This window comes from Scomber japonicus, chromosome 23 (assembly GCF_027409825.1).
Source record: "Scomber japonicus isolate fScoJap1 chromosome 23, fScoJap1.pri, whole genome shotgun sequence".
Classification (NCBI taxonomy): domain Eukaryota; kingdom Metazoa; phylum Chordata; class Actinopteri; order Scombriformes; family Scombridae; genus Scomber; species Scomber japonicus.
Genome location: NC_070600.1, coordinates 25,451,440 through 25,467,627, shown reverse-complemented (window position 1 = coordinate 25,467,627; position 16,188 = coordinate 25,451,440). Strand labels below are relative to the sequence as shown.

The window sequence follows — 16,188 nt, the reverse complement described above, 5'->3', positions numbered from 1 at the left end:
GGGTTGCACCTGAACGCACCACTGTTCACACTGAGCACTGAGGAGGGGTTGGACTTCACGCTTGCAACAGCCTGCAGAGCTACCTGCTTGTAACAGCAACGGAGTACGGGAGGGGTTGTACTTCACGCTGCAACAGCCTGCAGAGCTACCTGCTTGTAACAGCAACGGAGTACGGCGAGGGGTTGTACTTCACGCTGCAACAGCCTGCAGAGCTACCTGCTTGTAACAGCAACGGAGTACGGGGAGGGGTTGTACTTCACGCTGCAGCTGCACACAACCTGAGGGACCTCCACTCTCTCTCTGACCAGACGTCACATTAAAACCTCGCTCAAGCTCATAGCTCAGCGGGTAGAGCACCCGCCCCATGTGTAGAGGCTTCAGTCCTCACTGCAGGCGACCCCGGTTCGAATCCCGCACCGAGTGGTCCTATCCTGCGTGTCATTCCTCTCGCTCTGCTTCCTGTTTCCTGTCTATCTCTACTAACCTGACATTAAAGGCAAAAAACCCCTGAAAAAAATATACTTAAAAAAAAAACCCCGCTCATACCACAGAACTGCGTGTTGTGTGTTGTGTGTATTAAAGGTTGTGTGTTTTGTGCGTCAGATAAACATCCGTGCACGTGGGATAACGGCGGCTGCTCGCACATCTGCATCGTTAAAGGAGACGGAACGACTCGCTGCTCCTGTCCGGTTCACCTGGTGCTGCTGCAGGGACGAGCTCTCCTGTGGAGGTACACTCTCATACTACACACACACACACACACACACACTACACACACACACACACACACACACACACACACACACACACACACACACACTGCTGCTGCAGGACGAGCTCTCCTGTGGAGGGTACACACTCATACTACACACTATACACACACACACACACACACACACACACACACACACTGTTGCTGCAGGACGAGCTCTCCTGTGGAGGTACACTCTCATACTACACACTACACACCACACACACACACTACACAATACACACACACACACACACACTATACACACACACACACACACACACACACACACACTACACACACACACACACACACACACTGCTGCTGCAGGACGAGCTCTCCTGTGGAGGTACACACTTATACTACACACTACACACACACTACACACACACACACACACACACACACACACACACTGCTGCTGTGGAGGTACACACTCATACTACACACTACACACACATACACACACACAGTAACACACAGTAACTCTCTCTCCCCCCCCTCTCTCTCTCCCCCCCCCTCAGAGCCCCCCACCTGTTCCCCGGAGCAGTTCTCGTGTGTGTCGGTGAGGTGGACTGCATCCCTCAGGCGTGGCGTTGTGACGGTTACCCCGAGTGTGACGACCGCAGCGATGAGAAGGATTGTCCCGTCTGCTCCGAGTCGGAGTTTCAGTGCGACAGCCGTCAGTGCATCCGACCTGAGCCTCCGCTGCAACGGAGAGATCAACTGCCAGGACCGCTCCGACGAGAACAAGTGTGAAGGTCTGGCTCACTCAGCACTCACTATGTTTCACTATATTATTTTCTATATTTTTTCTATTTTTTTTACTATATTATTTTTTTTTTACTATATTTTTTTTTTACTATATTATTTTTTTTTTACTATATTTTTTTTTTACTATATTATTTTTTTTACTATATTTTTTTTTTACTATATTATTTTTTTTACTATATTTTTTTTTACTATATTATTTTTTTTACTATATTATTTTTTTACTATATTTTTTTTAACTATATATTTTTTTTTACTATATGTTTTTTTTTAACTATATATTTTTTTTTACTATATTTTTTTTTTACTTTTTTTTTTTACTTTATTTCTTTCAACATTTTTTTACTTTTTTTTGCTTTATTTAAAACAGTTTTTTAACTATATTTTTTTATAATTTTTACTACCATTTTTATTTATTGCTCTTTCTGTTTTTTTTACTTTATTATATTTTATTTCATTTTATTTTATGTGCAGCTCTACTGAAGCTCAGAGTTTGTTCCAGCTGCAGATCGAGCTGAACTCAGTTTACAGATAAATGAAGAATAAATACTAACTGTGTGTGTTTGTGTGTATTTTGTGTATTTTGTGTATTTTGTGTGTGTGTGTTGCAGTGCGTTGTCCAGCGGATCAGTTCACCTGCTCCAACGGTCAGTGCATCGGGAAACACAAGAAGTGCGACCACAACACGGACTGCACCGACAACTCCGACGAGATCGGCTGCTGTGAGTTTCACTCTGAGCACCTGAACGCACCACGGTTCACACTGAGCACCTGAACGCACCACGGTTCACACTGAGCACCTGAACGCACCACGGTTCACACTGAGCACCTGAACGCACCACGGTTCACACTGAGCACCTGAACGCACCACGGTTCACACTGAGCACCGAACGCACCACGGTTCACACTGAGCACCTGAACGCACCACGCTTCACTCTGAGCACTTGAACGCACCACGGTTTATTATCGCACTGAGCACCTGAACGCACCACGGTTCACACTGAGCACCTGAACGCACCACGGTTCACACTGAGCACCTGAACGCACCACGGTTCACACTGAGCACCTGAACGCACCACGCTTCACTCTGAGCACTTGAACGCACCACGGTTTATTATCGCACTGAGCACCTGAACGCACCACGGTTCATTATCACACTGAGCACCTGAACGCACCACGGTTCACTCTGAGCACCTGAATGCACCACGGTTCACACTGAGCACCTGAACACACCACGGTTGATTATCACACTGAGCACCTGAACGCACCACGGTTCACACTGAGCACCTGAACGCACCACGGTTTATACTGAGCACCTGAACGCACCACATTCATACTGAGCATCTGAACGCACCACAGTTCACACTGAGCACCTGAACGCACCACGGTTCACACTGAGCACATGAACGCACCGCGGTTTACTCTGAGCACCTGAACGCACCACGGTTCATACTGAGCACCTGAACACACCACGGTTCATTATCACTCTGAGCACCTGAACGCCCCACGGTTCACTCTGAGCACCTGAACGCACCACGGTTCATTATCACACTGAGCACCTGAACGCACCACGGTTTATACTGAGCACCTGAACATACCACGGTTTATACTGAGCACCTGAACGCACCACGGTTTATACTGAGCACCTGAACGCACCACGGTTCATTATCACACACAATACATTTATCTGTATTATAAACCTTCTTCTTCCTTCTTCTTCTCCTTCTTCTTCTTCTTCTGTGGTTCCAGACCCGACAGAGGAGCCTCCGCCGCCTCCCAACAACACGATTGGCTCCATCGTGGGCGTGGTGATGGCGCTGTTCGTGGTGGGCGCCGTGTACTTCGTGATGTCAGCGTGTTTTGTGTCCTCAGATGAAAGACGACGGAGAAACCGTCACCAACGACTTCGTGGTCCACGGACCGTCGTCGGCGCCGCTCGGCTACGTGCCGCATCCGAGCTCGCTGTCCAGCTCACTGCCAGGTCAGACACCCCCCGCCCCCCCACGCTGGGAGGGTCAGACCCCCCCCCCCCCCACGCTGGGAGGATTACTGATTACTGATCCAGCCGTGTTTCTTCTACTAACACTAGTAATTTATCTACTTTATTTATTTCAGGGTTTTATTCTCATTTTATTTTCTTATTGATTTTATTTGTTTCTTTTGTCTTTTTAATCTGTTTTAACTTATATTAGCTTTATTCATATTATATTTTAAACTATTTTTAAACTTTTTTTACTATTTTTAATTTAGTTTTTTACAAATTTTTTTACTATATTTCTTACTATATTTTTTAATTATTTTTTTTTTACCAGCTTTGTTTTTATTGTTTTTTTATTGATGTTCTTTCTTTCTGCTGTAAAACTGTAAAATATTAATCGATCAGTTCTTCTATAAAAACTTTTAATTAATTAATTTACTTTATTTTTTCTACTTTATCATTTTATACGTTTTATCTTATCGATTTCATTTATGTTTCTTTTGTCTTTTTAATCTTCTTAACCTCTTTTTTTAACTCTAACTTCTTTTCTCTTATTCTCTTATTTAACTTATTCAATTATTTAATCTATTTAATTATTTATTTTTTACTTTATTTTATTTAAAATCTTTAAACTCGTAAACAGGAGTGAAACATTATTCTTTTATTTTTTTATTTACTTTATTGTTTCCAGTTTTCTTATTTTTTAAAACATTTCCACAAATAATTTTAAACATATTTTATATATTTTGGATTTTTTGAGTTTTATCTCCAACAGGAAGCGTCGCCCTTATTAGGGCATAAAAACAAATATATGTGTTTTATCTCCTGCTGAAAGTTTAAAGGTTTAATTTGTTCTTTTTCTTCTTTGAACGACGTTAACGAGAAAGCTGCTGATTGGTTAATTGGTTAATTGACTGACTCTCTGATTGGTCGGTGGGTTGCAGGCATGTCCAGAGGGAAGTCTGTGATTGGCTCTCTCAGCATTATGGGCGGGAGCAGCGGGCCTCCGTACGACCGCGCTCACGTGACCGGAGCGTCGTCCAGCAGCTCGTCGAGCACGAAGGGAACGTACTTCCCCCCGGTGAGGAAACGACCACATTCACCGTTACACACTTCCTGTTTCACTGGGAAACAAGGGAGGGCTTTTATTTTGAAAGGACAAATAGACAAAAACTCATCTTCAGTGAAGGGCAACAAAGAATTTCATCTGATGTGGGAGGGGTCAGTAAAAAGAAGGAAAGGAAGGAAGGAAAGGATGGAGGGAGGGAGGGAGAGAAGGATAGAAGGAAGGAACGAAGGGGGGAAAGATATAAGGAAGGAGGGAAGGAAGGATAGATTGAAAGGAGGGATGGAAGAAATGAGGGAGGGAGGGAGGGAAGGAAGGATAGAAGGAAGGAGGGAGGGAGGGAGGGATGGAAGGAAGGAAGGATAGAAGGAGGGAGGGAGGGAAGGAAGTAAGGAAGGATAGAAGGAGGGTGGGAAGGAAGGATAGAAGGAGGGAGAGATGAAAGGAAGGAAGGATAGATGGAGGGAAGGATAGAAGGAAGGAGGGAGGGAGGGAAAGATATAAGGAAGGACAGATGGAAGGGAAGGAAGGATAGATGAGGGAAAGAAGGAAGGATAGAAGAAAGGAGGGAGGGAGGGAAGGAAGGATAGAAGGAAGGAGGGAGGGAAGGAAGGAAGGTGGAATGAAACGTGTTGTCTTCCTCCTCAGGTCTTTTATTTTGAAACTTAAATGAAACATCCTGTCTTCCTCCTCAGATCTTGAACCCTCCTCCGTCTCCGGCTACGGTTCGTTCTCAGTACACCATGGAGTTCGGTTATTCCTCCAACAGCCCCTCCACCCATCGATCCTACAGGTAACCCCCCCCCCAAACCCTACCCCTAACCCTCCACCCATCGATCCTACAGGTAACCCCCCCCCCCAACCCTACCCCTAACCCTCCACCCATCGATCCTACAGGTAACCCCTAACCCCCCCCCCAACCCTAACTCCCCCTCCCCAACCCTCCACCCATCGATCCTACAGGTAACCCCTAACCCCCCCCCCAACCCTAACTCCCCCTCCCCAACCCTCCACCCATCGATCCTACAGGTAACCCCCCCCCCCCCCCCGACCCTAACCCCCCCCCAACCCTCCACCCATCGATCCTACAGGTAACCCCCCCCCCCAACCCTACCCCTAACCCTCCACCCATCGATCCTACAGGTAACCCCCCCCCCCAACCCCACCCCCAACCCTCCACCCATCGATCCTACAGGTAACCCCCCCCCCTCCCCAACCCTAACCCCACCCCCAACCCTCCACCCATCGATCCTACAGGTAACCCCCCCCCCACAACCCTAACCCTCCACCCATCGATCCTACAGGTAACCCCCCCCCCCCCCGACCCTAACTCCCCCCCCAACCCTAACTCCCCCTCCCCAACCCTCCACCCATCGATCCTACAGGTAACGCTGTCAGTTAATTATTTAAGTATGAAATCATCAAAAAAAGACTAAAAGATGATGTTTTGTGTTTTAATCTGTAAATAATTTTTTTCAGTTAAGAAAAATTTTATTTTGTTTTTTAATCATCGTTGTCCAAAACCCTTTTAAATTCAATAACATGAACCTTTAAACAACCTCTCTTTTTTTTTACAGCATTTTTGTCCTTAATTTCTATTTAAATATTAAATCGTCACATTTTTAAAACATTTCTCCTTAAATAAAAAAGACTAAAAGATGTGTTTTGTGTTTTAATGTATAACTTTTTCAATTTAAAAAAATTCATTGTTTTTTGTTTTTTTCTCCTAGTCTCCTAAATCTTTTTTTTCGTCTTCCATACATTGTGTATTTAAATATGAAATAATCTCATTTCTCTCTCTCTCTCTCTCTCTGTCTCTCTCTCTCTGTCTCTGTCTCTGTCTCTCTCTCTCTCTCTCTCTCTCTGTCTCTCTCTCTCTCTCTCTCTGTCTCTCTCTCTCTCTCTCTCTCTCTCTCTCAGCTATCGGCCGTATACGTACCGTCACTTCGCCCCCCCCACGACCCCCTGCAGCACCGACGTCTGCGACAGCGACTACACGCCGGGCCGCCGGGCGCCGCTCAAGTCCAGCGCCGCCTCGGCCGCCGCCGCCGCCGCCAAGGGCTACACCAGCGACCTCAACTACGACTCGGAGCCGTTCCCGCCGCCGCCGACGCCGCGCAGCCAGTACCTGTCCGCCGAGGAGAACTGTGAGAGCTGCCCCCCCTCGCCTTACACCGAGCGCAGCTACTCCCACCACCTCTACCCGCCCCCCCCCTCGCCCTGCACGGACTCCTCGTGAGCCTCACCGACCCCCGACCCTTCACCCCTTCACCCCGTCACCCCCACCTCCGCACAGCTCCGCCCCCCCCTCACTGTAAATAGCAATTGTGCATATCTGAGGTTAAAAATGGGAAGAGAGACTGAAGCAGGACGAAAAAAGGAAAAAAAAAAAAAAGAGGAACGGGAGCTGCAGAACATTTGTACATTGAAAAAAAGAGAAAAAGCATATTTATATATTTTCTATACAGTGTTTACTGATAATGCCATAGAGGTTTGTATTAAGAAATTTGTACATTTTTTTAAGAAAAAAGGTTTTATTATTAAAATCATCACAAATATTAAGTTGCCTTAAAGCAGAGAGACGAGGCCGAAGGACAGGAAGCACAGCGAGGACGTTTAACTTATCTGAAGCCAAATATTCAAAATAAAAGCATCAAACAGCTACGAGACGCCGCCGGGGGGGGGGGGGGGGGAGGAGAGAGGGGGGGGGGGGGTGAGCCCGAGCCCCGGCGGCGGCCATGCTGTCTGTCGTTACCATGGAAACTGGATCAGGAGTTTTCAGAAAATGTGGTACTGGGTTTTTTTTTTTTTTTTTTACCTCCTCTTTGTTTTTACGAAACGGTTCGAAGGAGTCACGAAATATTTATTTAGTTGAAGACGCTGCTGCAGGGCGTTGCCATGGAGACGGCGGCGTTGCCATGGAGACGGCAGAATTAAATGCTCAAGTTTCTGGTGCAAAAAAAAAAAACCCTTAAAATGTTTCTGTATAATCTACGAGCTGCTGGTTAGAAACGTCTCAACGATCTGTTTCCTCCGACACGTTTCTCTTTATGAGCAGAAATGAGTTTTTAGTGCGCTAGTCATTTAAATACTAAAATCAACGTGATGCAGATTCTCGTCTCTGTTTAGCAGAAACTACGAATTAAACACTAAAAAACAACAGTTGGACGTTAAAAACTCTGCTGTACGAACTATAAACTATAAACAGTAGAATCAGCGTCGTGTGCAGAAGGAAACATTTTGTACGAACTTTAATCTTCGTGCTGCAAACTAGAATTTTTTCTTTTTACGTTCAACAGTAGAAACTTTCTTCGTATCAGAAACTACAAACTAGCATCTACGTGCTGCAGGTTAGAAACTCTGTTGTACGAACTCTCAACGTCGTGGGCAGATGAAAACATTTCGTACGGAACATCTCGTGAACTGTACGTGTTCTCGTCTACGCGCCGTTCAGCAGGAACTACGAATCGAACACTAGAAAACAAAAGACGGCACGTTAGCATCTCTGCTGTACGAACTAGAATCAGCGTCGTCTGCAGGAGGAAACATTTCGTACGAACTGTAATCTCGTACACATGAAAACTTTTTTTGAGCTCGTTTTTCTTTTTACGTACAACAAATATGTCGTGTGCAGTAGAAGCTTCTTCAAACAGTAATCGTAGTCTGAGCTCAGGATAACGTTTAAATAATCAACTATCTTCGTACGAACTGTAATCTACGTGCTGCTCTTTACAAACATCTTCGTACACAGAAACTTTTTTTGTGTGTTGTAGAAACTTTTAGCTCAGCGGAAACTTTCGGAAACATTTCGTACGAACTCTAATCTTCGTGCTACAAACTAGATTTGTTTCTTTTTCACGTACGAATTTTGTGCAGTAGAAATTTCTTCGTATCAGAAACTACAAACTAGAATCTACAAGCTGCTCGTTAGAAACTCTGCTGTACGAACTCTCAGCGTTGTCTGCAGAAGGAAACATTTCGTACGTAACGTCTCGTGAACTGTACGTTTTGTCATCTACGAACTAAAGCGCTAACGTAGAATCTTTGATCTTCACATGAATATAAGCTGCGTCTCTTTTGCACCAGAAACTTGCGAACTAAACTTTTTTTATGTAATTCACGTCGTTCAAAAAAACGTCGGAGACAAACATCGTGACTCACATCCTTAAACAGATCGGACAGGATTCAAACCAAAACGTACGCTTTGTGTTTTTCTCGTGTTTTTAAACGTTCGAATGCTCGACTGCAAACCGTCGGATCGTGAATCGCGACCCCAAAGCTGCACAGCGAAAGAAAAAAAACGCTTTCATCGAGGTTTTTTTTTTCAATTTTTACGTTGTTTTTTTTTATTTTACGTTTTTTTTTAATTTTTACGTTTTTTTAAAAAAAAATTACGTTTTTTTTTTCTCGTTAACGCGGAGGAAAAGTTTCTCACCAACAACACGATCTTGTGCCTGACCAGTTCCACATCTTCATATCTTCTTATTTTTATGTTTTTTGTGACTTTGAGGAAACGCGAAGCCCACTAAATGCTAAATAGTATTTTTGTACCACATATTGTGTAGATATCGTATTTATAAGCTATATAGAAAAAAATCATTGTAAATCTATCCATTGAACTCTTGCAGTACTTTTCATTCCGTCTTTTTTTATAATTGCCTCGTTATATATTTTTCTACCGAGAATCCTCCAAACGTACGGCGACAATCTCCGCTAGCAGTCAGAAGAACATCCAGGTTCTGGTTCTGGTTCTGGCTCTGGTTCTGGTTCTGGTTCTGGTTCTTTGTTTCAGTGTCTGTTCATGTAAAGTTTTTTAAAAATCAGATGTTTGAAGGACTGTTTGTGCCAAAATAATCTACTTTTTTTTTTTTTTTTTAATCGGTATGGAGGCAAAGCTGAGTCAAAAAATTAAACAAGCAAACAAACCCTGCAGCCGGGACCAGAGGAACGCTCTGGTTTTTATTTTTATTTTATTTTTTATTCTGTTGCCTTGCTCTTCTATTTCTTATTTTATTTTATTTCTTTTTTTTTTTATTATTATTTTATTCTTTTTTTTTGTTTTATTCTGTTGCCTTACTCTTCTTTTTTTAATTAAATTTTTATTTTATTTTTAATTTTTTAATTTTTTTTTTCTGTTGCTTTGCTGTTCTTTTTTTTTAAATTTCATTTTATTTTATCTTTATTTTAATTTTTTTATTCTATTTTCTTGTTGTTCTATTTTTAATTTTTTTAATTTAATTTAATTTTTATTTTTTTATTTCATTTTTTTTTATTCTGCCTTGCTGTTCTGGTTTTTATTTTATTTTATTTTATTATTTTGTAACCCTGTTCTTGTCTTTGCTTCTCGTGACGATCAGAAATATATTTTTCAACACGTCTTGTTTCATCTTTTCATCGTCAGACGAACTTTTTCACTTTTTCACTTTTTCACTTTTTCGGGTTTGTTTGTTTTTTCAGCTTCTGGAGAAAAAAAAGAGAAAAATATAAAAGAGAAGAGAAAACTGAACACCAGCATGAATCAGACAATCTTAAAGCTTTACAAACACGTCACACATGGTTTTATTTTAATGAGTTTTTTCTTTTTACACTGAAAGCACAAAAATCATCTCGCAGTAGAAACATAAACATAACCCTCACAGTTAAACTCTTTATAGGCTTTATTTTATTTAATAGTCCACAGCATCTGTAAAAGAAACAGAAATGATGATTCGAGTCGAGTTTCATTAAATATTTTTCAGATTCTTCACGAAAAATATGAAACCTGAGTTTTGGTTTTTGATTCTTTAATGATTTAAAAATATATAGAAGTTAAAAACTGAGCAAAAGGTTTAATTATGAATCTGACGTTGAGATGATTTCACCTGTTTCCTGATTTAAAGAAACTTCATAGAAATAAACCAGATAAAGCTTTGAGTGAGACGCTCATGTAAAAAGAAAATTAGGCCGTATGGAGTCCCTGAAGTGTCAAGATTTGATAATTTTTTAATATCTTGTGTTAATTTGCTTTTAGGAGACTTATTATCTTCTGCACACAGCTCAGATTGGACATTTAAATTATTAAAAACAGCAGCTTTTTATTCCCAAATCATAATTCTGATACTTATTTTACACACTAAATGATTTTAGTTTTGCTCCCAAATTATCTGAAGAATGATTTTAAAGGAAATCCTCAAATAATTATAATTTATTACAAATTAAATGTTTGACTAAATAACTTCAAGTGAACAAATTACAAGATAAAAAATTGATTAAAATCAGTTTAACGTATAATTTAGTCTCCCCGCTGCCTCCGTACATGTTGCTCAGCTGCAGCCTCCAGATCAGTTTCAGCTCATTAAACCTTTTATTTAGTTTTATGGGAGACGTTCTCATTATTCTCTAACTGCACTTTACAGTTTAGTTTATTTTATTTTATTTTATTTCTGGTACCGAGTCGTCGTGTTTGTCTCAGCTGGAGTCGGACCGGAGGACCGGAGGAGCATGTTCCGGTTTATTAAGAAATGTTTTTCAGAAAAGTCCGAAAATAAAATTAATCCACCGAGAGTTTTTTTGAGTCTGTAAAAAATCTTTCTGATAAATTTTTTTTTTAAATTCAGTTTTTGTTTTGTTCTTATTTTCCTCTTTAAGTTCAGAAACATGAAACCTCACATTCATTACTTCAGTTTTACATCAGTTTGTCCTTCTTTGTCTTCCGTACGGCTTTCACATTATTTTCTGTTTTAATCAAAAATACAGAAAAATAAAGTTTAACATGAAAAAACATCAAAAATATGAAATAAAGAAATAAATGGAATAAAAGTTTTTACCTTCCTGTCGTCCTCCCTTCCTTCCTTCCTTCCTTCCTTCCTTCTATCTGTCCTTCCTCTCTCCTTCTCTCCTTCTTCTCTCTTTCCTCCCTTCCTTCTTTCCTCCTACCCTCCTAGCTTCCTTCCTTATTTACTTCTTTCCTCCTTCCTTCCTTCCTCCCTCCCTTCTACCTTCCTTCCTTCCTTCTTTCTTTTACCCCCTTCCTTCCCTCCGTCCTCCCTCCCTCACTCCTTTCCTTCCTTCCTTCCTTCTTTCTTTCCTTCCTCCCTTTCCTTCTTCCCTTCCTCTTTTCCTTTCTCCCTCCCTCGTTCCTTATTTCCTCCGTCCTTCCTTCCTTCTCTCCTTCCTTCCTTCTTTCTTCCCTCCCTCCTTCTCTTTCTTTCCTCCCCCCTACCTTCCTTCCTTCCTTCTTTCCTCCGTCCTTCCTTCTTTCTTCCCTCCCTCCCTCCCTCCCTCCTCCTCTCTTTCTTTCCTCCCCCTACCTTCCTTCCTTCCTTCTTTCCTCTGTCCTTCCTTCCTTTCCTTCCTCCCTCCTTCCTTCCCTTCCTTCCCTTCCTTCCTTCCTTCCTTTCAGTGAGTGTCCTATAAAGGGTTAAACATGTCTGAGGTTAAAAAGCTTCACAGGTTTATTTTATTTTGAAGGTTTTTTGACGAACAGACGAAAGAAAGGGGGATGAAGAGCTGAAAACAGGAAGTAGAAAGAAAAGAAGCGAGGGATGAAATGAGTTCATTTAAAGCACTTTTCTGTCTCCAGCTGATCGGAGGCTCGTCTCCTCGGTGCTTCTCGGAGGAAACGACCAACATTTGGTTCTTTCATGTTTTTATACGATGAAACGTTAGCGGAGCCTCATCAGCTGTTTGTAACGCGTCACATGACCTTTATTTTTTATTTCCTGTTTTTTGTTGAATATAAAGTGAGTGAACTTTTACCCCGAGTGTCTGTTTGATGATTTATAGAGAAGAAGAAGAAGAAGAGAAGGAAGAGGAGACATGAGGTAATAATCAATGGAGGAAGGAAGAAAGGGAGGATGGGATGATGGAAGGAAGGAAAGGAGGGAGGAAGGATGGGATGAAGGAAGGAAGGGAGCAAAGGAGGAGGGAGGGAAGGAAGGAAAGGAGGGAGGAAGGCAGTAAGGAGGGGAAGAAGGAAGGAAGGAAATAAAGGGAAAGAAGGAAAGATGGAAGGAAGGGAGCAAAGGAGGAAGGAAGGAGGGAGGAAATAAGGTAGGATGGGATGATGGAAGGAAGGCTGGAAATAAGGAGGGAGGGAAGGAAGGAAAGGAGGGAGGAAGGCAGTAAGGAGGGGAAGAAGAAAGGAAAGAAATAAAGGGAAGAAGGAAAGATGGAAGGAAGGAAGGGAGCAAAGGAGGAAGGAAGGAGGGAAAGGAGGGAGGAAATAAGGTAGGATGGGATCATGGAAGGAAGGAAGGAAAGGAGGGAGGAAGGATGGAAATAAGGAAGTAAGGAAAGATGGAAGTGACTGATCTTCATGCTGGAGGATTTCTACAGTAATAAAAAGTAAAGTCAGAGTGGACCTGCAGCTCTTCATACTTCACATCAACTCATCAAACTTCAGGTACGACTAACATTTAAAAATACATACATAAAATAAAGATTAATAAAAGATTAAATATATATTAAAGAGAGAATAGAATAAAGTGAGATGTTAGTAAAGGAGTAAAAGTAAATTAAAACATATAAAAGATGATTCATGAAGAAGAAACAATAAAATATAAACATAAAAGTCTGAATATTAAAACAGGCTGAATAATAAATAAAAGGCAGATTAATAATTAAAAAGATAAAGTCTTAAATTTGCTTTTAAAAGAATATAATAAATAAATAAAACATCTACACAATAGGCAAAAATAGTCAGTAAATAAACAAGTATTAGAGCTTACTTTAAAATGTCAATAAAACATAAATAACTATAATCTGAGTCACTGGAGTTAAGTTAAGTTTTAATTCAAAATCCATTAAAACATATATTAAACCACAGTATGAGTTAAAGGTTACTGTAGCTGCTGTTATCACTGCTCAGCTGTTTAATCTGTTATCAGACATCAGAATAATAAAACTATAAACATGTTAGTGATATAAGAGGGAGGAACCGCCAAGAAATGAAACCTTGCTTTATTTTTACGCGCCGCTTCTCTTCTGAGTATTGCGGTAAAGGAAATGTTTGCTTGTTAACCGCGCCGCTTCTCTTCCGGGTATTACGGTAAAGGAACCCTATCTCCTTAGCCACGCCCCCTGCCTCCTCTGTGTGCGCGGTGATTGGCCGCGCTGCTGTCACATGACCGGAGAGCAGCAGGAAGAAGAAGCTTCGGCCGCAGGAAAAAAAAGGTGAGGAAATAAACAAAATGGAAACTATTCATTTTATATGATAAAACCAGCGCAGACACTCTGAACACGGCGTCGGTTAGCAGCTCGTCGTGTCATCTACCGGAGCCTGTTACCATGACACTGCTGCGACCGTTAGATTTTTAATACGACGCGCTTTTTTTTTTAAAGATCGTGAACGCGCATAGAAAGTGAAAATATGACCGTTTCTAACCTTAAACTCATAAAATCGGATTAAAATGAATAAAATCAGATGAATTAACCGTTAATTAATCCGTTAGTATGTTTATTAATCAGCTGATATCAGTCAGGACTCGATGTTAAACACGTTTAAAGCTTAAAACAAGCTTTACCTGTTAAAATATAACATTAATAATATCAGCTGTAACATCATCACATCATATTAATCTATGTTTATATTTTATATCAAACATTTAAACGTTTATTTTTGTTTATTTTAGGCCTCAAACAGGGAATTTCCCACCGATGCGACGTCACGATGAATGACGCAAAGACGTCACTGTAGTACAGTTACAGGTACTAGTACTACACTGTAGTACTGTTAGAGGTACTAGTACTACACTGTAGTACAGTCTGAGGTACTAGTACTTTACTGCAGTACAGTTAGAGGTACTAGTACTTTACTGTAGTACAGTTAGAGGTACTAGTACTATACTGTAGTACAGTTAGAGGTACTAGTACTATACTGTAGTACAGTTAGAGGTACTAGTACTTTACTGTAGTACAGTTAGAGGTACTAATACTTCATGTAGTACAGTTAGAGGTACTAGTACTATACTGTAGTACAGTTAGAGGTACTAATACTACACTGTAGTACAGTTAGAGGTACTAGTACTTTACTGTAGTACAGTTAGAGGTACTAGTACTTTACTGTAGTACAGTTAGAGGTACTAATACTTCATGTAGTACAGTTAGAGGTACTAGTACTATACTGTAGTACAGTTAGAGGTACTAATACTACACTGTAGTACAGTTAGAGGTACTTGTACTTCATGTAGTACAGTTAGAGGTACTAGTACTATACTGTAGTACAGTTAGAGGTACTAATACTATACTGTAGTACAGTTAGAGGTACTAATACTATACTGTAGTACAGTTAGAGGTACTAGTACTACACTGTAGTACAGTTTGAGGTACTAGTACTTTACTGCAGTACAGTTAGAGGTACTAGTACTTTACTGTAGTACAGTTAGAGGTACTAGTACTATACTGTAGTACAGTTAGAGGTACTAGTACTATACTGTAGTACAGTTAGAGGTACTAGTACTTTACTGTAGTACAGTTAGAGGTACTAATACTTCATGTAGTACAGTTAGAGGTACTAGTACTATACTGTAGTACAGTTAGAGGTACTAATACTACACTGTAGTACAGTTAGAGGTACTAGTACTTTACTGTAGTACAGTTAGAGGTACTAGTACTTTACTGTAGTACAGTTAGAGGTACTAATACTTCATGTAGTACAGTTAGAGGTACTAGTACTATACTGTAGTACAGTTAGAGGTACTAATACTACACTGTAGTACAGTTAGAGGTACTTGTACTTCATGTAGTACAGTTAGAGGTACTAGTACTATACTGTAGTACAGTTAGAGGTACTAATACTATACTGTAGTACAGTTAGAGGTACTAATACTATACTGTAGTACAGTTAGAGGTACTAGTACTACACTGTAGTACAGTTTGAGGTACTTGTACTTTACTGCAGTACAGTTTGAGGTACTAGTACCTTACTGTAGTACAGTTTGTGGTACTGGTACTTTACTGTAGTACAGTTTGAGGTACTTGTACTTTACTGCAGTACAGTTTGAGGTACTAGTACTTTACTGTAGTACAGTTTGAGGTACTTGTACTTTACTGCAGTAGAGTTTGAGGTACTAGTACTTTACTGTAGTACAGTCTGAGGTACTAGTACTTTATTGTAGTACAGTCTGAGGTACTAGTACTTTACTGTAGTACAGTTAGAGGTACTTGTACTTACTGCAGTACAGTTAGAGGTACTAGTACTTTATTGTAGTACAGTCTGAGGTACTTGTACTTCATGCAGTACAGTTAGAGGTACTTGTACTTACTGCAGTACAGTCTGAGGTACTAGTACTTTACTGTAGTACAGTTAGAGGTACTTGTACTTACTGCAGTACAGTTAGAGGTACTAGTACTTTACTGTAGTACAGTTAGAGGTACTAGTACTTTACTGTAGTACAGTTTGAGGTACTTGAACTTTATGCAGTAGAGTTTGAGGTACTAGTACTTTACTGTAGTACAGTTTGTAGTACAGTACTGTAATACTGCAGTACTTTTACTGTAATACTGCATACTACATCACTATAATACTGCAGTACTTTTACTGTAATACTGCATACTACATCACTATAATACTGCAGTACTTTTACTGTAATACTGCATACTACATCACTATAATACTGCAGTACTTGTACTGTAGTACTGTAC

General features: G+C 40.8%; 2 protein-coding genes across 2 annotated transcripts in view; both read left to right on the top strand.

The window, feature by feature from the left end:
* Positions 1 to 6,862, top strand: part of lrp6 (low density lipoprotein receptor-related protein 6) — a 54,251-nt gene extending 47,389 nt beyond the window's left edge. Inside the window, 11 exon segments of the mRNA XM_053313840.1 lie at positions 604 to 710; positions 712 to 730; positions 1,276 to 1,308; positions 1,311 to 1,444; positions 1,446 to 1,512; positions 2,134 to 2,244; positions 3,272 to 3,369; positions 3,371 to 3,503; positions 4,445 to 4,581; positions 5,262 to 5,359; positions 6,487 to 6,862. Of these exon segments, the coding sequence (XP_053169815.1) occupies positions 604 to 710; positions 712 to 730; positions 1,276 to 1,308; positions 1,311 to 1,444; positions 1,446 to 1,512; positions 2,134 to 2,244; positions 3,272 to 3,369; positions 3,371 to 3,503; positions 4,445 to 4,581; positions 5,262 to 5,359; positions 6,487 to 6,805 (1,256 nt within the window). The 3' untranslated portion in view covers positions 6,806 to 6,862.
* A 6,815-nt stretch (positions 6,863 to 13,677) lies between these two features.
* The window catches only part of tbk1 (TANK-binding kinase 1), a 20,769-nt gene continuing 18,258 nt past the window's right edge, over positions 13,678 to 16,188 (top strand). Inside the window, 1 exon segment of the mRNA XM_053343986.1 lies at positions 13,678 to 13,719. The gene's annotated coding sequence lies outside the window, so the exon portion shown is untranslated.